The sequence below is a fragment of the Oryzias latipes genome, chromosome 18, assembly GCF_053564925.1.
Source record: "Oryzias latipes strain Hd-rR chromosome 18, Olatipes_Hd-rR_3.1".
Classification (NCBI taxonomy): domain Eukaryota; kingdom Metazoa; phylum Chordata; class Actinopteri; order Beloniformes; family Adrianichthyidae; genus Oryzias; species Oryzias latipes.
Window position 1 is genome coordinate 27864050 of NC_136254.1, and position 25322 is coordinate 27889371.

A 25322-nucleotide genomic window follows, 5' to 3' on the forward strand; every position below is an offset into this window, starting at 1 on the left:
AAAACGATTTAAGTTTTTAGTGTTTTAGTTTTTTAGTGTTTTATTTTTTAAACTTTCTAAATACTTTTTAGACTATTTCCCTGTACAATTTTACTCAGACACCAGAGGTCAGTGTTTCATAAATGTTAAATGTGGTCTTTCTTCCAGCTTCTTCTTTGTTGCAGTATTAGGTTGGAATTGGATGGTCTTCATAGGGTCAAAATTAAAAATGTTAATGAGAGCATTGCCTAAGAATCTTTCTGGTTAACATATTTAACCCACAGAAACACCTTCTGGGGCTAAATGGGTTAAGGGATCTAAATAGGTTGGATGTTTAATAAAATACAGTTTTTTCAAGCAATCTGTACGTATAATCTCTAACAGATAAGTGCTCACATTAACATAGACAGAAAACAAATATGTTCATTCCCTGACCGTCAATCAGTGAAATTGGCAGGTCTGTTGTGCTGCTTCACCAGGGCTTCTCAGCCAGCCTTCGTCACCGCTGCGTCAGCGCTGATGAGCTCAGCGTTTGTCAGGAGGGGATCGAGGAGGGGGAGGGGACAGAAGGGTGGATGGGAGAGAGACTGCAAAAACAAGCGGACAAAAAAGCTGGAGAGGGAGAGAAAGAGAGGATAGGGGTGTTGCCGCCTCTGAGACACTCATCACTGAGTAACAGCAGCAGAGTGGGAACACAGCTTCCTTCTCTTTGGATATCACAAGGCTTTAATTTTCTTGTTATTAAATTTTTATTTAAGAAAAAATATTCTGCTGTAATATTCAACACCCTTTAAGAAAGAAACAGCTGGAGATTCAGCTGAAGAGGAGAGCTCATTGTAGACCCTTTCAGGACCTTGGACAGCGATAATGGCTCCAATGATGGAGAGCGGAGCTGAGCCCGGTGAGTCCATCCAACACACTCACGCTTCATCCTTTGCATGATGTGATTTAATGCGAAGGGACACCACCTGGTGTGGATGGATGAGTAGGCTGGTGTTGGGTTCCTCATTACTCAGAGATGCTAGAAATGTGTTGTTGGAAAGAGTTTTTTTTTAATTCACCAAATTAAGAGGTTTTGCATTTAAGTTTTTATTTCATTTGTTCATTCACAGTCAATTATGCACAATATTTTCAGTTAAAAGTGTTTGATTTCCCTTACTCTAGTCAAAACCTCCTGCTATCTCCAGTTTGCAATGATCTTAGAGGTGTCAATTAATCAGCAGGACACTAATCCGTTGGGTGGAGGTTGGGCTACATTGCATAGAACATCAATAGTTGACAAAGTGGAGTTATAATTGTCTTCTGGGTTCAACAAAAGCAGACAGGCATCAATATAATTAAAAAAAAAGCCTGGAAATACCCACCGTTTCATGTCCTCACTCTTTAGCAGTTCCTTCACAGCCCCCCCGTAGCGTCAGCCATCTGTCGTTCCAGCCTTGAACACCATTCCACCCAGGGCACCAGCATGAAATATATATAAGCAGAAAGGAGGAAAACATTATGTAGAAGTGCTGTGATTTAAAAGTGATAGGAGTTCAACATTCCTCACATCGCCCTCTTACATAATAATGAGAAGCAATAAAAAAAGATTATCGCTGCATTTAAAGGGAAAACTGAGGCATAACATGCAAATGACATCTTCAATGGTACATTAGAAAATGGCACAGTATATAGCCTTAGTGTTGACATGGACGTCACAGATTGTGTGAGTTGAATGGGAAAAATAACACATTAGCTTTGATCACGTGAACGACATGAGTGATCGCTCACTGCCACTGCTTTTTGACATTTTGATGGGTTTGTAGACGTGGCTGATCGGTCCTCTTGATGGTCTGTTTCCTCTCTTAATTGAAACCCATTAGATCTGGCAGCAGGATTGTTGTTGAGTCAAAGTTCAGCACGATGAAAGAAAAAAAAAGGCATTCAACAGTGTTCATATAATGTTTCTATAAGCATACCACAATACGTTTAATAGTAGACAGTTAATCTCATAATGTCATTATGGAAATTTTCCACAATTAACGCCCAAAAATCTACATCTCCTCAACAAAATATCATATTCTTTTCATGATTAGATGGTATTCAGGTATTTAGACTACTAAATCAAGTGGTAACTGTCTACATTATCATACCTGTAAAATCCTTGATAAATTGGCTGCTTATGGCTTTATGCGGTTTTCCCAACAGCTCTTTACTAATACCAGCTGTTTCCTGTTTGGAAATGAATCCGGTAATTGGGCTGAACAGATCGCATTGTGTTTTACTCCTTCTGACTCAAGGCTGCAGCTTGCGTCAGCCTCAGATACAAAATGGATGAAGTTGCTTCAGTACAAGTGCAGAAGGAAATGTTTCAGTTGACGGGTGTAAACAGATGCCTACATGCCACAACGATTGTCAAGAGTTATCTACTTTTTCTAACAAACTGCTGTCCTTGTCCTTGTCTGCTCCCCTCCACAGTGGCAGTACCGGTGGGCGTTGCCGTAGTGAGTGTTTTTGGCCTCGTCTTCACTGTGTCAGCCTTCACTTGGATCTGCTGCCAGCGCAAAAACACCAAATCCCAAAAGACGCCCCCATACAAGTTTGTGCACATGCTCAAAGGGGTAGACATCTACCCGGAAAGCCTGAGTGGCAAGAAGAAGTTTGCCGCAGCTGCCACCACAACAGTCAATGACGCCGGTAAAACAGATGTCAACGGAAACTGCCACACCACGCCAATGAGTCCATCAAGCACCAGTAAACTTGCAACAAGCCCAAACGGTTCCAGGCCGGCTCTGCATTTGGACCTTGAGAAGCGGGATCTCAATGGCAATTTTACCACCAAACCTTTTCACCACCACCATCAGAAGGTGAGGTGCTCTCCAGATCTGGAGCTGCCCTCTCCACACGCAGGGTTTACCCAACCTGGTGCGATGGACCGCCATGACCTCCCTTCACCATTCAGCAACCTCTCCAGCCAGGCACCAACTCCAGGTGTGGAGAGAGCTCATGTGGAGGAGAAGGAGAATGGCCTGGGTACTCTCCACTTTTCCCTTGAATACCAACAAGAAAAGAAGGCATTCATTGTTCACATCAAGGTAATGTAAAGGGTCTAAACCTTTGGTATAATTGTTTTAGCTTGTATGCATTCTATTTAATCTCTGGTGGTTTATGCTACTTTCTTATACAGGAGGCCAATGGTCTATCTCCAACGGATGAACAGTCCCTCACCTCTGACCCCTATATCAAGCTAACTCTGCTCCCAGAAAAAAAGCACCGAGTGAAAACCAGAGTCCTTCGAAAGACCCTTGACCCCTCTTTCGACGAAACCTTCAGTTTCTACGGGATCTCTTTGTCCCGAGTGACGGAATTGTCCCTTCACTTCATGGTGCTGAGCTTTGACCGCTTCTCCCGTGACGAAGTCATCGGAGAGACCCTCGTTCCTTTGTCTGGGATCGACTTGTCAGAGGGACGCGTGCTAATGAGCCGAGAGATTATCAAGAGGAACATCAAGGTACGATCTCACACAAATGTTTCAGCCACTTTTGGTTTTCCGTAAGACAATTTATCTTCACAGTTTCTTGAGGACAAAGCCATAGAGAATATGTTGTAGTCTTTACTGCACATCTATTATCAAGTCAGCACTAAATGGAGCATGATAAAAAAAAGAACATCTTTTATTTTCTCTTTTGAAGGTCAATTTCCCTTTTAAATCTGTCATAACATCTTAAGCTGACGTCCAAGAAAAGTTAGCTTGTTCCAACAAAAAAAAAACAAGAGCAAAAGTCCCATGAAGCCAAGGGGGAGAAGACAGAAAAAAGTGTCTCTCTGACATCATTGCAGGAATAGATTTGTAAACGGACACTGGGTGATTGAGTAGATTTAAAAGGCAGTGGTGGGAGCTCAGTTATGTTTCAAGTTTCAATTGTTTTATTGATTGTCTTGAATGTAACAATTTTTAGAAGCTTTTTTAAGTTTGCTGTGTTATGAAGGCAGTTATGTCAACAGGAGAAAATTAAGGGTTTTTTGAAGGGATGCTTAATGTAAAAGAATTAAAATGTAAGTCCAATTACTTAAAAACTTCAATCTAGATGAGAATTCAGTAAACAGGGTAACTCCTGCACTCTAGTATGGATTGGTGCATCAATGGATCTGTTTTCCAGTCTTCCTCTTTCCAGATAACTGCAAGGAATAGTCTCAACTCTGCAATCCTATCTTAAATGTTAGACTAAAATATGACTAATTTAATGGTCAGAAATAGCTGGTATGCTGATACCTTACAGTTTTTTTTGCTTGTAGATGTAATTTAGACAATATAAAATAAATTACAGATTTATATATTGAGAGAGTTTCAATAGGGCTTCACTAAAGCTCCACCTCTGAGCCATGAGGTGATGGGGTGCATTGCATTCTACTGGGAAATATGAGCTTTCGGTCATATCTTTAACGATCAGTACATATGATACAGCTCTCCAGAGGAGTGCTGGGAAATGGCAGTCAGAATGAGAAGTGTCAAGTGAAAGCTTTATGTGCTCATAAACAACATATTTTTTTCATTTACCACAGAGAGAATATAATTACTTTATATTTCTTTAGCTCTCTTTGTACTAAAAAGATCTAAATTCTAACAACCGCAGCTCCTGATTACAGCCAAAGTGGGAGGAAATCTGATTACACTGCTAATGAATATCTAAAAGTGTTTTATTTGGCATTGGAATTTCAGTTTTAACACATAGATTATCATTAGGTAAAAAAAAGGAAAATAAATTTGTATTTTCCAAAGACTATACATTGTGCTGCTTAAAAAAGTATTTGACATAATTATGACATTGTCTATTTTAATTTATCCAAGTTATTGTAAGGCGGTACAATTATTGTTTTGGCTGATAGGTCCACCCTCTTGCTTGCAGGGTGGTGGCTCTCTTTGTGTGCATGGGGTGGGTTAAGTCTCACCACTGAGGGTGGTTGGGTGTGACTGTGCAGCAGTGCATGCAATCAATGCTGCATAAGCTGAGCTGCACAGCCATGAAAGGGACTCGAGAACAAAGGAATCATGTCACCGCGGTTCTTTAAGCTCTCCTAAGAAATAATGTGTTAAAATAAGGACGCAGCATCTGTTTTTGGAGATGTGGAATTATAGGTCAAGGCTGGAGGTTGTCTGTGTGCTATTTTCCTATCGTCATGACAGGATGGCAGATCCGTTGGGTGTGATCACAGCATCTGATGCTCACATTCGGCGGCACACTTAAGACTAAAAACAATAAAAAAATAAGACAAATTCAGTGAGGTGGGTTTTGGTTCGTTTAGATACAAAAATAACAGAACAAAGTAGCTAAACACCATTTGAAAGAGATAGAATAGCATCAATTTAAGTTTTTATTTAGCATGCATAGCACCAAATGTATGGGGAGCAACTGTGTATCTGACTGACAATCACACCGAATGTGATTCAAGAATCAAATTCCCGTCCTGCAAGAATAAAATTAGTGGACCTTTTTGTTGTCTCAATTAAAATACGCAAGTATCGTAAAGGTTTAGAGGAAAACAAATGGCAATCATCAGATTCTCCTACATGTTGGTTTTGGACCCCATCTGCTGATCACAACATGAACATGTCAAGGACTGAAGCCGAGGTCCTGATTGGTTAGAACAGGGGTGTCAAACTCATTTTCACTGAGGGCCAAATCAGCATAGTGGTTGTCCTCAAGGGCCAGATATGACATATACATGTAACTAATGAAAAATAAATGTAACTACTCCTTAATGTTAAATTACTCATTTATTTATGTAATAACTTTTTAAAGTGACAGTTTCTGTTACATAGAAAACATATGTTTGCTTGTTACTCTAGCATGAATCCTTTAAAATTTGGTTCTTTTAGGTTAGGTTATATGAACAGTGTTTAAGTCCTAATGTATAGTTGCCCAATCCAATATTTCCAGTCAGATTTCTCCTAGATATGAATAAATACACACCAATTATTTATTTTATTTTAAGAAATGAAAAAACTTTTATGCTCTCGGGGGCCACAGAAAATGACACGGAGGGCCACATTTGGCCCCCGGGCCTTGAGTTTGACAGATGTGGGTTAGAACAGCGCAAATTCTTCGCCAACGTTCAGATATTTGATCTCTGGAGATATCATCCCGCGAAGTCCAAAATCTGTTGCTGCTAGATCGCTGCACAGCGCCTGATGCTCAAAATGCGCTGCAGGGCCTCTGATTGCGTCTGTCCATTGACATGAGATAGTAAAACTGGATGTCCCTGCCACACAAATCACTTTTGGTGTGAGTGCAGCTCAAAGATCGCAACATAATGAGAGATATAACAAGGGTTTTCTTTGCCAATAAGAGGTTATTTATAAGGTTGGTTATTCTAAATATCGTGTTTTCTGCTTCCTCGTTCATCATTGCTCTTCAATTCTCCACAGAAGTCTTCAGGCCGAGGGGAGCTGCTGCTGTCTCTGTGCTACCAGTCCACCACCAACACTCTGACTGTGGTCGTCCTCAAAGCTCGTCACATTCCCAGAACTGAAAACAACGGGCCCACAGGTACGCTGATCCAGAACGCAACCTTTTTAAAAACCCATTCAATTAGAGTAGATCGAAAAGATTTTGTCGTTAAAGTCAGGACTACTTTAGAGTGATAGAGATGGTTGCCTTAGAGACACCACCAGCGCATCAAAGTTATCTGATTAGTATGTGATAGAAAGCCCTTTAGTGACACACAATGATTTCCCAGTCAGCGTCTTCTGTCATCATCTGCATCCATCACTTCCTTGTTATTGATTGGTGCATTGATCCGATACAGGAATGATCTCCCTCCTCAATGCTTTTTAAATGATAGTTTCTCTTGCCTCACTGTCTTGCCCTTCTCCTCCTCCAGATGCATACGTCAAGGTGAACATGTACCATGGAAAAAAGCGCATCTGCAAGAAGAAGACCCATGTGAAGAAGTGCTCTCCCAACCCCGTCTTCAACGAGCTCTTTTACTTTGACCTGCCCTCCGAAGAGGGTCTGCGAGACACCAGCATCGAGCTTCTGCTGATGGACTCTGACAACTCCCGCTCCTCCAACGGTGCAATCGGCCGCCTGGTCCTGGGGACGGCGGCGGCAGGCACTGCCGGCGAGCACTGGAGGGAGATCTGTGACCATCCGCGGCGTCAGATTGCCAAGTGGCACGACATGTCGGAGGATTAGAATGCTGCTATGACCTGGTGCCATCTGGATAGCATGAGACGTACCTCCTGCTGGACAGTTCTTTTTTTGGGGGGGGACTTTCAGTTGTGAAGGAGAGTGAACTTTAAAGATTGGGTCAAAGGGTAGTGGCGCATTCCAAGTGATGTCATTAACCATTCACCTATTAATTCACTTTAAAGTCATTGGGGCTCAGTTGGCAGGCGGGGCATCACAAGGATCACCGTAGAGCTTTACACAATTCCAAAGACTGTCACCAGTAACATGCAACATCTCCATGGCAACTAGCAGTTGTTCCTGTGGAGGTTTTGCAGTGCAGAATGTCTTAAATGTCTCATTTTTTTCCTCTTCGATTCTTTCTTCTGCTCTTCCTCTTATAGATAGCAACCTCGCGTGGAAAGCAGAACCAAACACATCTCACAATGCTGTAAAAAGTGTGGAATATTAAAGTTTAATTTTTTTTTTTCCTTGCCGATGTAGATTTCTAATGTATGTTACATTGATTTATCTTCTGGTTGTTGATTTTGTAAGTGACGGTGGTATTTCATATATCATGACTGAAGTCAAATAAAGCCTAAATTAGGTGGTATGGGATTTGAAGAGTGGGCTGAGTGCGTTGGAGACGGTAACTGTGTGTGTGTGTGTGTGTGTGTGTGTGTGTGTGTGTGTGTGTCTTTGGGGAGCAGTGTGTCCGCGCTGACACAGCTGTGCGACTGTGTGGGTGTGAGATGTGAGCCGCATTACGTTCATCCTTGGTGTTTTGTCGCCGTTGCCGTGAGCACAAACACAGCTGTAATGTAAATGTACGTACCTTACTATAAAAGATGGCAAGTTCTGACAAAACGGGAGTTTGAAGCGTTATTTACTTGTGTAGGAAGGAGATCAAGAGAACGAACAGTTAAGCAGTTTTTAAAATAAATGATGACTGAATGAATCAAACATGCACAGATGTGAACATCCCTTCCCAACTGGTAAAGGATGATGTCATTGAGACCTTATCAAAGTCTGATGACGCAGTAACTGCTCCTGGAGGAAGTCACCCAATCTGATTAACAAAGTGGTTCAGTGAAAGGACAGCTACATCAGCATGTCATTTATTTCCACCATCATTCCTCTTAACTACACTTTCATTATTTAAAAAAACAAACAAACATTCTGGCAAATTGGTTTTTAAGACCCTCCATGAATTAAGGCTTTATTCCTCCCCATATCTGTGATTTACATCACATTCTTTATTTAGTAGCCTCCCAAAGTGCTCTCACTTTGTTCTTGGTTGCTTATAATACCCCCCCCCCCCCCCCCCCCCCCCATGAGGCTGGCTGCTATTTTTAAAATCTACACCATGCTTTGCTGTGATAAAATAGAGCCTCTAGCTAATACTGTATCTTATTAGGACACCAAATCAGGCTTTTTAAACTGAAAGAAATGAGAAACTTGAGCACATTCATGAACTTTACGGAGTTCATAAATGTATCAAGAGTCTACAATATGCACAGGGGCCAACACATACATATTGTAGACTCTTGATAATTCTCTTACAAAATCATAAATCGTTGTGAATATAGAAACGAGCCCTATAATGTTTGGTGCGTTCAGGAACGAGAGGAAGTATGTATATTTATACTTAACAAGACTTGTAAAGTCTGTCGGCTTTTCCCCGGATTGATTACTTGAGCGAGGTGGAAGAGAAGGCAGGGTGAGGGATGAACTTATGAAACCAGCCCGCTAAGCCTGAGAAGCGTTGGAGCGTCTTGACGTCAGTTGGAGTAGTGAAATCCGCCCCAGCTTGGGTCTTCTCTGGACCCACCTCCACATCTGTTTCAGACATCAAGTGTCCCAGGAAACGAAGTTGTCTTTTAAGTTTGAAAACCAAATCTTCATCCATTGATGCTCTTTTTTAATTAACACATAAAGTAAAGATTTAAAAAAAACCTATTGGAAAGTTTGCAAGAAAAAAAAACTCTTGATCAAACGACATTTAAATTAATTCAATCAAAAGCAAATTTCAAGCAACTGAGTACATAATTTACCATATCTAAATCCATTCTGTCAGGAAGGTTTTTGCTTTAACTTTTTGAAGCATTCAGCTTTAAACAGTCTTGTGAAGGCCTCTTCTACTTTGGTTACTGGGAGCATAAAAACATACATGCTGGTTTCTATCAGAAACCTAGCAATTAATCCTATGCATTGCATCATTTTCATGGTCTCTATACCTCTAATAACTCATCACGTCCCTATCCCTTATCCCTCATCAACAGATGAGGGTCAGCTGCTTCCTTATTCCTAATATTTTTCTATGGAAAAGCTGATTTTTATTGCAGAACCCTACAATGGATATAAGAAGCAAGTTCAACTTTAAAGATCCACTCCAATGAAAATTTTTATATTTTTTTGGGGTGTTTTGAACATGTTCTTGTAGCACTTTCTGATGATATGTAAAACAATTTAAGATGAAACCTGCGTTTCTGAGTCGTTTATTCATTCAAATCGTGATGGATCAGGAGCAAATTAAAACCCGCCGTTTGAAAAAGCTCATATTTGTGACGCAGCAGCAGAAATGGGCGGGCCAAAGTCTCGCTACTCTGCTGCATTCTCATACTTCCACTTGCAGACAAATAGATACACTAACGTCTTCAGTTTCTTCGTCTGATCTGAAACCGGACTCAAAATTGTGCGGCTGATAGCTCCGTAACCGCTTGTCGTATTTGTTACACCGCTATTGATGGTGTGAGGGTCTGTAAGCCAGCGGGAAAGAGTGTAAATCAAGGAATGATAGGATATCAGCGTGGGGTTATTTCCAGGCCAACAGTCCCGCCCACAGCTCATTGGCCAATTTCTGACAAACTCCTGCTGCTCTGCAGAAAATAAGTCTTACAAAAAGACACAGGCTTTTTGATTTTGGCTAAAAACGGCACAATCATAATTTTAGACACCTGGGAACACTTTGAAAATAAATAAAAAATATAGTTGGAGTGGGACTTTAATGTCTTTAATGTTTAATGTGGCTGGGGAGAGGGAAGTCTGGGCATCTCTGCTTAGACTGATGCCCCCGCGACCCGGTCCCGGATAAGCGGAGGAAGATGGAGATGGATGGGACTTTAATGTGAATGCTCACCAACAATCCATAGACCAATAAGTGATGATTGCTTTGACTACAGTGGCGAGATGAGGAGCAACTTTGTGGTAGTGTGTCTATTGGTGGTTTTCCCACTGCAACTGTTGCTCCCGCATTGTCAAATCAGAGAGAAACTTCAGTAAAGCAGAGCTTAACCTCAGCTGCCCCCAGAACAGTCCTCAGGGATTACAGCACACATCCACACAGACACGCTCCAGCAGACCAGGACTCATGTTCATCAGTTTGTAAACAGTTAGAGACAAAATGTCAGCGAAACTGTACACAAACAATAAAAACGGGTTACGTATGGTTGTCTGAGGATGTGCACTTTGGAGATTCATCTCTTAACCAAATTTAATCAAATACTTTATAATATTTTGGTTTTTTTGCAGAAAACTCTCACTATAGAGAATTTTACATTTTGTTTCTCAATGTAATATTTGATTTTTAATCATAACAGAAAAAAACAGGCTTTGTAGATTATTACAATAAATGCAAGAAAAGATGAATTTTTTTTTTTTTTTTTTTTTTTTAAAGTTCAATTGGTTTAGAATTTTTTTTTGCACCAAGTCTTTTTATTGATTTTGTTTTTTGGAAACAGTACAAAACAGACAACATGAAACAACCCCCCCCACCCTCCCTCCCACTCTCATTGTACCATTCAGTCTCAAGTCTTACAGAAGCTTAGACACATGGCGGGACACAATTTAAAAAAAAAAAAAAAAAAAACACCTGTTCACATTACAAGACCAGTCACAGACATTTTTTGGCAACCATGACATGCAAGTCTCTCAGATGCTCTAATATAGGATTCCATGTTAGATAGAACCTCTGCACCGATCCCTTCATAGAGGATCGAATTTTCTCCAGCACCAAAAAGTGCAGAAGGTCTTTCAGCCACATGTTGAAGGTTGGAGGGTATTTTTCTTTCCATTTGAGCAGTATGAGTCTCCTGGCAATCAGTGTCCCAAAGGATATGATGGTTTGTGCTCTATGGTCCAGGTTTACAGGTAAAACACCAAATAATACAGAAAAAACAGAGGGTTGTAAAGGCGTACGCAGCACATCAGAGAAAAAAGTGAATATAGATTCCCAGAAGTGATCTAACTTGGAACAGGACCAGAACATATGGGACAGGGTGGCTACGGAACAGCTACATCGGTCACATGTGGGATCTATATTGTGGACGAACTTGGAAAGTTTAGCTTTGGACCAGTGGAGTCGGTGTACGATCTTAAACTGGATAACCTGATGACGCAAACAGATTGATGAGAAATGTATATTATCTAACGCTTCACTCCAAATACTGTCAGGAATATTCAAGTGTAGTTCTTCTTCCCAGTGAGATTTGAGTGTTGTCAAGGGCTCTAAATCATGTGTGTTTAACAAGGAGTAGATTTTGCCAATTGTTCCCCTGGAGCCAACATTAATTTTCAAAGTGGATTCTAATAGTGAATCAGGTGGATGGGATGGGAAACAGGGATATGACTTAAAAACAAAGCTACGAAGCTGCAGATATCTAAAAAAATGAGAGCGAGGGATGTTGAACTTAACCAGAAGTTGATCAAAAGATGCAAACGTGTTGTCAATAAACAGGTCATCAATTAAACAAACTCCTCTCCTGCTCCATTCATGAAAAGCTTCGTCTGAGGTTGAAGGTATGAACTGATGATTTCTAAAAACAGGAGCCAACTTTGACAGATCTTTAAGGGAAAACACTCTTCTAAATTGTGCCCAAATTTTAAGAGAATATTGCACTACAGGATTGGAGGTGTACTTCGAGAGAGGCTCAGGATATGGAAGTTTGGAACAGAGTAATGAAAAGGGGGAGGTACAAAGACAAGAAGAGTTTTCCATACATAGCCATGCTGGAGGTGTTAAAGTGGGGGAGTGTATGACTTTCCAGTGTAACATGGCTCTTATGTTGGCAGCCCAATAGTAGAGCTGAAAATTAGGGAGAGATAGTCCACCATGTTTTTGGTGTTGTTGAAGGACGCTTTTCCTAATCCTGGGGTTCTTTTTATTCCATAAGAATCCAGATATCAATTTGTCAACATCTGTAAAAAATGATTTAGATATGTATATGGGGACACATTGAAATATATATAAAAATTTTGGGAGAGTATTCATTTTAATAGTGTTTATTTTCCCACCCAATGAAAGCGGTAAAAGACTCCAGTGTTCTAGATCCTTTTTAAGTTGGGCTAGCAGGGGCAAGAAGTTGGATTTAAAGATATCTTTAAAGGAGTGTGTCACAGAAATTCCTAAATATTTTATTTTATGTAGACTGGCCTTAAAAGGGAACTGGGCAAAATTAATTTTTCTAGCTTCTGCATTCACTGGCATGATCTCGCTTTTCTGAAGGTTAACCTTGTATCCTGATACTCTACCAAATTCCTCTAGTAGATTCAAAGTTACTGGTAAGCTTCGTAGGGGGTTGGACAAGAACAGAAGCATGTCGTCAGCGTAAAGGGATACCTTATTTGAAAAATTATATCTATTTATTCCAATAATGTTAATTTCCTGGCGTATTGCTATGGCCAATGGTTCAATCACGATGGCGAATAGCAGCGGGGATAGGGGGCAGCCCTGGCGGGTCCCGCGCTTGAGGGAAAAATAGGGGGAGCGATTATTATTCGTACAAACAGCCGCTAATGGGGAAGAATACAGAATCTTTATCCAAGAAATGAAATATTCACTAAAGCCGAATTGTTTTAAAGTGTAGAGCATGTAATCCCACTCCACTCGGTCAAAAGCCTTCTCTGCATCCAGAGACAGGAGAACTTCTGGGACATCAGGTGAAGCGGGACCATAAAGAATATTGAATAAGCGTCTAACATTATAAAATGATTGGCGACCTTTGATGAAGCCGGTCTGATCATCTGCAATAATTGAGGGCAAAACAGTCTCCAAACGCCCGGCTAGCATCTTTGAAAGAATCTTGTTATCTACATTTAAAAGGGAGATAGGACGATATGACCCACATTCATGAGGATTCTTATCTGGTTTTGGGATAAGGGAGATGACCGCCTGACACATTGTTGGAGGAAGAGTGCCTGTGGCAAGAGACTCTTCAAAAACTGAGAGCAGAAATGGAGAGAGTTGGTTAGAAAATTTCTTAAAAAAATCAACAGAAAATCCGTCAGGTCCTGGGCATTTTCCATTTTGCATGGATTTAATTGTGTTCATAACTTCTTGGACAGAGAAGGGTTTGTCCAGTTCCCGAGACAAGTTATTTTCAATTAAGGGGACATTTATTTTCTTAAAGAATGCATCAAATAGAGTTGGATCACCACATGATTCTGTATCATACAGGGTCGAGTAGTATTTATAAAAACAGGAGTTTATTTCTAAGTGGTCTCTGTGTTTATTACCTGACTGATCATTTATTTCAATTATAGCTCTGCTGGCAGCTTTTTGATGAAGCTGGTGGGCTAAGATTTTTCCAGCCTTCTCACCATGTTCATATTTCCGGCATTGTGCTTTGTTTATTAGGTTTTCTATATATCCAGTAGATAACAAATTGAACTCTGTTTGAAGATTAAGACGTAATTTAAACAAATCTTCGGATGGAGTGACTGAAAGCATTGTGTCTAATTTAAAGATATCTTTAGTCAGATTATCGAGTTTTTGATTATTACTTTTCTTTTGTTGGGCACAATAGGAGATGATCTGTCCTCTCAGGTACGCCTTCAATGATTCCCAAACAGTAGAAAGGGATATTCCAGGGGTCAAATTACATTTAAAGAAGAATGTTATTTCGGATGAGATGAATTTAGTAAACTTTTCGTCAGAGAGTAATGTGTTGTTAAATCGCCAGGGTCGATAACTGTTACAGGAAGTTGGTATACGTAAAGTCATAAGTAAAGGGGCGTGATCTGAAATAACTATGGCTTGGTATTCACATTTGCGAACAAGAGAGAGGAGTCGTTTATCTATGAAAATATTATCAATACGAGAATATGTTCTGTGGACAGGAGAGAAAAAGGAGTAATGTTTGGACGTGGGATTCAAAAACCTCCAAATATCAATAACACCGTTTGTGCTAAGAAAGCACTGTAATTGTAGAGCCGAACTGGTCAAGGGTGCTGGTCGAGACGAGCTGCGATCCAAACTCGGTGACAAGACACAGTTCATGTCTCCTCCAAATATTAAATGGTGAGTGTTCATATTTGGTATCTTGGGAAAAAAATTAGGGAAAAATGAGCTATCTTCCCAATGAGGTGCATAAACATTAACCAATACTACGGGTGTGTTGAGCAACCTGCCGGTGACAATTACATAACGTCCTGAAGAGTCTGTTTCCACTGAGGACATGTCGAAGGGGACGTTCTTATTAATGAGAATGGCTACACCTCGAGACTTAGAGTGGAAATTAGAGTGGTATGATTGCCCGATCCACCCTCCCCTGAGTCGAAAGTGATCAAAGGTCCGAAGGTGAGTTTCCTGGAGAAAAACTATTCCTGCTTTTAACTTGTTTAAGTGGTTCAATACTTTTTTTCGCTTTACAGGGGTGTTTAAGGATTTTACATTCCAAGTAATAAAATGAACATCGTGGCCAGCTGGCCCAAATGAAAAGTTTGAATCAGTTGGTGTCCTGGTCATCAGTAGAGAAAATAATTTCTATGTTGCTCATAATAGGGCTTGTAACAACGTTGTGGAGGTCTTTACAAAAAGAGATAAGCAAATGCAGACTGAGATAAAATACTACAAGGTCAAACCAGAACTCAAAGTGTGGTACAATGAAACCCACCCCATCACCAACCAGAACACGGTGATTACCCAAACCCATAGAAAGATAACTGCACATTTAAGTGCTTTGGGAAGAACACTAGCTCTCAGGAGATCAGGCTCCGTTCCAGAACAGGCACATGTGTCACATATAGGATAAGTAAAACTCCAACTTAAAACAAGTAAACATAACAGAAGGACTGCAGCAGCAACTCTTGGGAGTCCGCGAGTCAGTGCGACCATAAAATAAGAGAAAACGGATGTCTGTATTTTAACTGACCTCGTTCAGATCCGCTCTCAGTTCAAATCATTTTGTGGACGCGCTCCCCGCGATCGTGGATTTCACGTAAGCCGTCGCCTCCTCCGCGTTTTGGAACCATTTTTCAGTCCCATTGTGCGTAATCCGGAGTCGCGCCGGGTACATGAGCCCGTATTTCACTCCCTCCCGGCCCCGGAGGAGCCGTCGCACCTCGCCGAAGGCAGCTCTCGCCTGCGCCACACTTGGAGGGTAATCGGGGAAGATGGAGATGTCGGCGCCCTTCCAGCGCAGCGGGCCGGACTCCCGGGCGCGCCGGAGGATTTCCATGCAATCTTGATGGTAGTGGAGCTGGGCTATGATGACCCGCGGTCTGCCGGTCCGGTTCCTCGCCGGTCCTCCTCGGTGAGAGCGGTCGATGAGGATGTCTTTATCCATCTGCAGGACATCCCGTAGGAGCTTGGAAACTGCTGTGGGTGAGCTGGAGCCCGCGGATTCGGGGATGTTAATGATGCGGATGTTTGAGCGTCTCATCCGCCCCTCCATGTCGAGGCATTTCTCCCGCAGGCCGTTCACTTCTGATTCCAATTTATCCACTCTGTTTTGGAGAGAGGTCACCTCGTCAGACTGAGAGGAGAGAGCTTGCCCCATGTCCGCCATTGTAATCTTCATCGCCTCCACCTCGGACCGCATTGTAGCCGTGTTGTTAGCTAGCTCCGTCTTTAGCATATGTAACTCGGTTTTAATGGCCTCGAAGTCGTCCGAGAGCGCAGTCTTCAGCTCCTGTCGGAACATTGCAGCTATGTCCGCCTTCAGAGAGGAAAGAATTTCGGCTTTCATAGCCGAGGAGTCAGCTTGGGCCGCGGATGGTGGGCTGCTAGAGCCGGGCTCTCTGGGGCCGGCCGACGGAGCGGATCCGGTGAACTTGAACTTTCGCAAATTATTGGCCATTAAAATAGTTTTAGCTAACAAATATGAAAGATGGCACAATAATTACACAGTTCCTGATGGAGTTTTACAGTTTTTATAAAAATAAAATGCCTTAAAACATTAGTTTAAACCTATTTTCAACGGAGCCTGTCTTTCGTGCTGCCTACTCCATTGCCTGCTCCGCACTTCCAAGAAAAGATGAATTTTAACCCAGATGGTTTTATTTTGTTGGATTTTTATCTGTCTGTTTACGCACAGATGCAGAGCAGGTTTACCCACACAGCTGTTGAATAGCAAACATTTTCCAACAACCAGCAGTTTGCTATGGTTACAGGTCTAATCAACCTCTGCCAACGTCTGCTGAGAAAGGTTAGTTTTGATCAAAGCTGCATATTTCCAGGAAAACAGAAGAAGAAGAAACTGCTCCTGGGTGGATGCAAGGCTCTGGCTAGACTATGTCAACAAACTAAACTATTGATGGGGACATGCGGATGGATGCAATAGAGAAATGAAACCTGGGATGGGCATTCAAGATGAAGCCAATTATTTTCTTAAGATACTTGACTTTGTGGATAGTGATGCCCAGAAAATGCATCCTTCGTTAGTTGAGCCTTAATCACAACTGTCCTTACAGCTAAATATGGGCTGTCTCAGTGAGCCCGTAGAGGGAAAACGTTCATGCAATTTTTCTACGGGCATGTTGCTAGCGAAAGGTTGTAGCACACGAGGGTAAGTAGGGGTGAAGTAGTTGAGATGTGTCGTGTCCCAAATCCTGCAAGGAACCCGCTTTTGCCCGTGTTCAAATGGTAGATTTGTGCTCCTTATGATGCAGCCTGATGGCCCGTACACACCGGGACGAATATTCGCCAGGCGTTATTCGCCAGCGTTTTTCGCCACGTTTTTTGTGTTCACACCCAGGCGATTTTTGCTGACGATGAGCCGAGCGAACATGCAATTTCATTCCCTGATGTTAGATGGCGCTTAATGTAAACAGAAATACTCCTGTACACAAGGTGGCGCTGCGCAACTTTACGCTTCTTAAAGTCGCTTTTCACTCAGAAGAAGAGAGCAAGTATTTACGCGATTGTCAGAATCAAACAAAGAAAACATGAATATTTCAAGCACCAGTAGCTCCAACTGGTGCTTGGTTCGGGGATATTTTAGAATGTCCGTCATTATTTCTTCGTGGCAGTGTAGACGCTACTCGGCGTCTATCTTCTTCGCTGGTATGTGTGCTCAGCAAGACAGTTTTGTGTTTGAGCGCCCCCAAGTTGTGTTTTACTGTAACTTCAGAAGCTCCAGACACGTGTGCAAAAGCGCCGTTCTCATTGGTCGAATAGATTTCGACGCGTTGCGTCGAAAAAAAAAAACGAACCCGAGGCGTTTTTTTTTTTTGACGCTTTGACGCGTGGCGTTTTTTCGCGTTGGTGTGCACACTCTCATTGGTGCCCTTTGTTTAGTCACGAGGCGTTAAACGTCGGCGAAAATCGCCGGCGAAATTCGTCCCGGTGTGTACGGGCCTTGACTGTGAGAAATTAGGAAATTGTGAGGGCTCCGTTCGAATGCATCACCTGTACTATGAGTGTGTGGAACTTTACATTATCCTTAAAAATACCTCACCATAAACTTACATGCACAACAAAGGTCCGCTCCGTTTTCATGAATTCCCTTGAGGTTGCCTCACGAGTAACGCCTGCGCTAACTTAAAAAAACCCTCTCTAACAAAAACAGTGTTTCTGCTGTTTTTAACATGTTCTAGCAGCAAGTTTGTTCTTTGTTTTTTTATGATGGAGAAAATGGAAACGCAAAGTTAGATTAAAACAACGTTTCAGAGTATTTCTTTATTCAAGTCGTGGTAAATGAAGAACAAATATAAATGTGAAAAAGCATGTAGCTGGTATGTATAAGCTACAATCGGCAGGCCACAAGCTCCCTGCTCTGCTCCACTCCGGTGCGTATTCCTCGCCATTTTTGTAGAATTACTAATGTTAGCTTGGGGTTGTGAAGAGCTGTAAGCTATCGGGAGAGAGTGTAAACAAAGGGTTGATGGGATTTCAGTGCAGGTTCACTCCAGGCAAACAGTCCCGCCCATAACTCAGGGGCGAATATCTGATGAACCTCTGTGGCGTTACAGAAACTATGTCCTAGGAAACTGCAGATGTTTTTGAAATCTTACCAAAAAAACGGCATAATCACAGTTAAAAAACCACTGGGAACACTTTTAAAGTAGATCAAAAGACGATTGGAGGGGGAGTTTAAATTGTGGCCTGTCCTGGTTACGGTCTTCCCCGCCTCATGAGTTTTTTCTTTGCTGTTTTTATTAATAGGTATATTACTGAAAGGAATTACGCCACACACCTGCAAAGGGACGGTAGGCGGGCTGTAGAAAGCAACAAGACAATGAAAACAATATCTGGACTGTGCAAAAATTAGGCACGTTTACCCATTTTTGTAGGGTTTGCTCATTCTCGGGCATAGCACCGCCTCCCACACATCAATTCAAACCTTGCATAGCCTTCTGCAGCAACACAAAACTCATCAGTATTTTTAGTCGCAGTCACCCTGAATGTTTGACTTGTGTTCTGTTTGCTCAAGACTTGTTAGCATTCTATACTGTAATGGTTTCTAAATGCAAATGAATGATGGTAATTACGAATAACAGATTTTCTATTTACATAAGGTTAGATACATTTCCATGCTCAATTGAATCCTTTACAGGATGCAGCCCCGTCTTAGTCACGACTGTTATTATCCTCCCCTCTGACGCTGTGGTAATTTTCCAGTGAGCCCCTCTTTGAAAGCAAGCGGTCTGTGAGGAGGAATCTGTCCGCTGCACACTGAGCGATGGATGGGATGACTCATCGCGCTGAAGACCTTCATCAAAGCAGCAAATGGAAGGTTTACAAAAGTCTCTGCATGTGCTCAGCCCAAACAAATGTTAATCCAGAGTCTTTCTGGGCAAAACCTCCCATCAGACCAAATTTCACGTCCACAGTTTAAATAAAGAGGCTGCCGCTCTCACCAGCATCCCTAATTACCTCATTGCCGGGGACTGAGGATGGGCTATTAGCCACTTTGTGGGGGCACAGGAAAATGCATTAGTGAGGAGTTGAGGCCATTAGACAGAAAAAGTCAAACTTCAGTTAACAAGGCCAAAGTTACAAATGTTTCCCATTATTAGATTTACGGTTTGATTTTCTAACTCGTCATTTTGAGACATTTGATGAGTCAGCGCTGCGGCGTATGATTGAAGTTTGTGTTGCCATCAAACCACCAGTCAAATGCTAAGGAAGCCTGGGAGCCTGTGGTTTCTTTTTATGTTTATTCCCAGCAGCAAACAGTCTCACTGATTAACAGCCCTGCACAGAGAAGTAATCAGCCGCTTCGCTCCTCTGTCGGGATGAAAATCTTTACATCCTGGTCGGTGGAATCATTTATTCACCCGAACAGGCAGCCATCATTAATCATGCAAAGCATTTGATTACTTCATTTACAGACTCCATGTCCATTTAATCCAAGAGTTACTTTTGCCTTTCACTGAACAGTTTCCAGCACTTTAAGAAGGATTCTCTAAATACCCCGAAAGAATTGCCTCAAAGAATTTTGTATAAAAGTAAAGCACATTTAAAAACTTATAAAAAAAAGTTTTAAACTCCCAACCTTGTTTGCAACTCGTAAAAAGAACAGACTGATACCACTAAAGCTAACGTTACTGAGACTTTGGTAACTCAAAATCGCTTTGACATCGGGAAGCACAGCCAGAATGAACTCATCTAAGACGTTTCAGATTACAAGGTGCACTGTCGTATTTATTTATTTTTTTAAAGGCTGCCTTATAGTGCAGAAAATACTGCAATAAAAAACAAAAACATTTATAAAAAAACCTGGTTTTATCACGCCCCTCACTTTTGTTCAACTCTGTAACATCTTCCCAATCCTCTCACCCATCCATCCATTTTCTTAACCCACTATACCACTTTTGAGGTCATGTGGTTGCTGAAGCCTGTCCCCTGACAGGTTGCCAGTCTCGTTGCAGGGCCCAATCCTCCCTTTCTTAATAGAATAAGATTATCAAGAACATGTTAAAAAACGGTAGCAGGACTAGAATGGTTATTCTGACAAATTAAATGTTTGGTAGTCTTGATATCTTGGAACCAAGGGGTACTTCCTGTTTGGAAGACCAGGGGGGGAGGGGGAGGGGGATTACTCAGTCCAGTTCTCACATACAGTCAATATTAACACTCCATAAACTGACATCACTAAATATTTTCCCCCTCATACTGTAAGTAGATTTAAGTGTTGTCATAGTTTCTATTGTCAGACGGACATCGTCATGCTCAACCTTTGAAGTCTGTTTCATGCAGAAAATACATTTTCTAATGGTTGGAGAAAAGCAAACAGTTGTCTTGGAAAAATATACAGATTTATTTGTTGCTCAAGCCTTCTAGCTAAAATCTTCAGCCCCATAACAAAAAAAGACATTATTTACTGGGTCCAATCCTTGTTACTTGTGACTTGAAGATTGGAATCAGAATAACATAGAAGCAAATACAATGTACTTACCAGAAGTATTATTAAACATGGCACAGGGAATCAGCAAGGAACTGGAAAAATGTGTTTCAATCTGTTTTACAATTATGATCACACAGATCCCGTTACGGGGTTGATGTTCACTAAATGACAAATTCTTTTAAAATAATTTTTGTTTTTCATTAGCCTAAGGTTTGAAAATGTAGTCTTTTAAAAGTTTAAATAGTCTCTCATCGTATATCATTTTAAAAAACTCACATTGTTGAGTCACATTTTTTTTAGACAAGAGAACTCAATGTGCACAGACTTCAGAAAATGACTCTGAAATGACTCCGGTGTAGCAACACTGTTGACATGACCTGCAGGTTTGGTTCCAGTCTGTGGAAATGCCTGCCCAGTATGTTACAGAGCACAGTTTATGAACTGTAGCCTCCCTCTACTTCCACCAATCGAGACACATCCCGGGGCGTCATAACCAAGACACGATGAAGAAGCGCATCAATGTGTGTTGCCATAGCAACAGGATGGAGGCCACAGGTGCCCATCCTTGACAATGCAAGGAGAAATCAAACAGACAGAAAGATCACGTTATGTCTGATTTATACAAACAAACAGAAGGTTAATAGCCTAATCTATTATCTTAAATTTGCCTCCTCCCCTCTGGAAACGGAGGGGAGGAGGGTGTACAATAGTAGGGTAATGAAAAACAGAGAGGAAGCCTCACTGGATAAGGAGGAGGAGGAGAGGGAGGCATGAGACTGCTAGAGCTGTAAAGTGGGGGTGCTGAGGAGTGACTGAGGAGGAGGAGAACTTGATGTCTCACTCTGTCGAGCAAGAAAAATGGAAAGGGGGCAACATAAAAAGCTGCTTTAAAAGATAGGGTTAATGTGACTAACTTCTCACTTCCTCAGGATGCCTCTCTTGCAAATCTACCTTTAACCAGAAAACCTATTTCATGGTCACGGAGGGAATTTGTTTCTTTCCTTTGAAAGATTTATTCGGGTTTTATCCCCTTAAAGACAAACTCTGATCATTTTTTGATCTACTGTAAAAGGGTTCCCAGTTATCCATTAATTATGATCATGCCGTTTTAAGCCAACAGTGGCAGTAATTCAATCAAAACTCACCTCTTAGTTGTGGGCTGTACTGTTGGCACAGAGCAACCCCGCCCCCTTTCCCTCTCCATTGCTGAAAGCTCTCTGTTTAAATGCTCTCCTGCTAGCCAACAGCCCCTCACAACCCCAACCTAACATTAGCGGTGTAACAAAATGCTGAGCAATATTGGGGCTATCCAGCCGTACAGTTTTGAGCCACAGACCAGCTTGGATGAGAAAAACTTTTTTTTAAGTTGCTGTGACTAAAACGGTCAACCCATTTGTCTTCCAATGCAACTTTGTGGTTAAACAAATGAAAGCTAAGACCTATATATCTCTTCTTGAAACTGCAACCCGCTACAGCACATAGATATTGATTCTCCGTCATCTCTACTCTACTCATCACATACATACTTGAGCGAAGTTATTTTTTAAATGGCATTTTTTCATCTGCTCCTGATTCAATTTGAATTTAAATGGACAAAATATGCATAGTTTCACGACCATAAGGCGACCATAAGGCAAAATTATAATTTTTAAATATACTCCAATCCATTTATTTCTCTTTCACATCCCTAATTCAATTACAAACAATGATTCACTGACTTTTTTTAAGGTTACTTGTTTGTTTGTTTTTTATTCACAAAACACACAATTCATTTGTTCCCCAAAAACAAGCCAAAAAAAAATTTCATTTGAAATGTAGACAAATAAAGGTTAATGTCAGATAAGTCACAATGACACATTTGGTTTGTTTGAGCAACCAGGTTTCTGCTGTATTTATTCATTTCCACAAGGCTTCATCTTTAAACTGCAGTTCAAAGAAATTAAGATAAAAGTGGTGATGTAAGTTCCTCACATCATGACACCACTGTTGTCCTCCCCAAAAGATCAGACACCGAAAACAAAGCCAAGAAAACTACATTTGGATCAAAGCAGAGTTTTGATCTCCTGAGTAAATCAGCAGGTATTTTGACACAGCACAATCTGTCTTGACTTTGAAAAGGTTCAACTACTGATTTTTCACTTTGCTTGGGTTTATGGATTTGTGATCTTTTCCTTTAACACTTGAGTGACTTCCAGTCAAAAAAGTCCATCTGTGAACAACACAGACATTGGAGATTAAAAACATTTTATACCATCGGCGGTTTCCCCGGCCGGTTGGCTGCCTCGGTCCCGTCGAGGCCTGACCAGAGCTCTTCTAGGGCCGGCGTTTGGGGGTGGGGGCCTGGGCTTGCTCCGGGGGGGGCCGGCGCTTTCTGGCTCCCCTCTCTCTGTGTGGGGGTGGTGGTGCTGGGCCTGGGGTGTCTGCGCCTCCGGGGGTGGGGCCCCGGGGCTGGGTGGGCCTGGCCCCCTTGCTGGGGGGGGGGGGCGGGGGACGGCTGTTTGACCACCGGGGGACAGTCTATCATCTGTCCCCAACTTACCCCCTTCCTCATATAACCTCATAATAGGGTGAGGGGGTGGGGGGCTTAGCCTGCGATGAGCCTTGGGGGGGGGGTTTACTAGGCAGTGACCCCCCTCCTGTGGTTGCCGTATGGAGTGGGCCCCCCCTCTTTCGGTTTTATTTGCACCTTAGACATGTAGGGCCCTTGGTAGGGGGGGTGCTTGGACATCACTGCCAGCAAGCAGCGGATGTCCTCCTAGCACCCTACCCGCCAATTTTAACCGCACCTTAGACATTTAGGGCCCCTTGGTGGGGAGGGTGAGGGGACGTCACTGTGAGTAATCAGGAGACGTCCCCTTAGTGCCCTACCCGCCAATTTTAACCGCACCCCCCTTAGTACACACACCCCTCCCCCCTCAATATATACATCCCAACATAAACACACACACATGCACACACACACTCTCTCAAACACACATACACGCACACACATTTTGCAAGGAAGGTGGGACCTAGGACCATCTGTCCCCTGCCTCTTCCCTGGTGGGGGGTACGGGCCCCTTTGCAACGGCGGCTGTGTCCCCGGGGTGCTGGCTTCCTGGGCCCGGCGGTGCTCTCTCCGCGCGGTGGGGGGGTTCACATTACATCTGAGCCGGGGGTGTTCGTGTCCCTGGGGGGTGGGTTCTGGTCCTTGCTCCTGAGTGCTGGGCCCCGCCAAATTTCCAACTGTGGCCGAGCCTGGTCGGGCCATATTTACAACACCCCTTGTGGGCCCTCTTTTTTCCCCGGGGTTCCCCCCTCCTGGGCGGGGGCGGCGGGCCCCTGCCTCGCTCCTCCCTGGACCAACCGTTGGCCGGGCGGATGGCTGCCTGGAGTGCGGAGTGGGTCTCCCTTGGGGGGTCCTGGCCCGTACCTAGGGTTGGGGCGGGGGGATGCCCGGAACTCCTGGGTGGTGGTGGGGTGCTCGTCTGGGGCTGTGGGCGTCCTTCTCCGGTGGGGCCCTGCGTTGGGTTCTCCCGGCGCGGCGGGGGGGCTGCTCTCCTGGTTGGGCTGGGGCGGCGCCCTCTTTCCCTCCGTGCCTCCCTGCTCTCTGGCTCTGGGGGCCTTGCGGCGGCCCTGCTGGCCCTGGCCTGGGTGGCGGGCTTGGTCGCCCGGGCGGCGGTTGTTCCCTGCCGGTTCCCGTGTGGTGTTGGGGGGAATCCGGCTGCCGCTGCTGGTGCGGTGGGGGTCTTGGGGTGGGGATGGCTGGGCACTCTCCCTCCTTCTTTTCACGTTCCACCATCCATTTTAGAAGAACATAAACACTCACCTGAGCACAGGTGTCAGCTCAACAGACTGAATGACTGAAATATTTCACACTAGTTGGTTTTAAGGCATAAGTATGCGTGTGAACACTATCTGTTTTGTGTACATGTTGACAGGTGGACATTTTTGCAACTAACAGGTGTGTTTATAACATTTGAGTGTGTGTGGGGACAGGCTCCGCCCTTTTTTTTTTTTTGTTTTTTTTTTACATTTGAACCTTACCATAATGATTAACAACCAGTAAACTTGTTGCTTTATGCTGCTTCATGGTCTTATCCCCCTTCCCCTCCTATTATCACCCCCTACCCCCCCTCTCTCTAACGTCCCTCTTTCTTCTTCCCCTCTTTCCTTTTCCGTCCGGTCCAACACCAAAGATTTTCAGACATGTTTGAAATTAATAAAGTTTGGCCTCAATTACAAAAGGGGTTTATTCAGACATACCTTTGGTTTGTCTGAAGATTAATAACCCCTCTTGTTAAAGTAAAATATGTCCAACCCAAGAGGCCCTCAGCTCTCATCTGTCTGCCTAGCTGTTGGACAGGACAAGTTAAACAAAAAAAAAAAAAAAAACATTTTATACAGTTACACCAACTGACTATATGAGACCTGGACCGCGTGAGTGTGACATCACCCCAGAAAAACGGTTTACTTGCGGCTCCAAATAAATTAATTGATTGATTTGGTTTATTTCAAGCATTAATTTCTAGACTATAAAAATAAAAAAACCATCAAGAATCGAACTTACATAATGCCACCCCTACTGAGTTATTTCATTTTATAGTTTTCATGATCCAATTGTGATCAAATCAAGTACAGATTCTTT

The 25322-nt window shown here is 42.7% G+C and overlaps 1 protein-coding gene and 1 long non-coding RNA gene across 2 annotated transcripts in view; one reads left to right on the plus strand and one right to left on the minus strand.

The window, feature by feature from the left end:
- Window positions 1-537: 537 nt before the first annotated feature.
- On the plus strand, window positions 538-7994 carry syt4 (synaptotagmin IV). The gene is made up of 5 exons (XM_023966358.2): window positions 538-880; window positions 2437-3053; window positions 3146-3469; window positions 6386-6506; window positions 6841-7994. Exons 1-5 carry the CDS (start codon window positions 847-849, stop codon window positions 7152-7154), a joined length of 1410 nt encoding a protein of 469 aa, XP_023822126.1. The 5' UTR covers window positions 538-846; the 3' UTR covers window positions 7155-7994.
- Window positions 878-25322, minus strand: part of LOC110017063 (uncharacterized) — a 48287-nt gene continuing 23842 nt past the window's right edge. Inside the window, exons 2-3 of the long non-coding RNA XR_013651044.1 lie at window positions 1344-1414; window positions 878-1000 (exon numbers count right to left, since the gene is read on the minus strand). This is a non-coding gene — a long non-coding RNA (uncharacterized LOC110017063). The remainder of the gene's footprint in view (window positions 1001-1343; window positions 1415-25322) is intronic.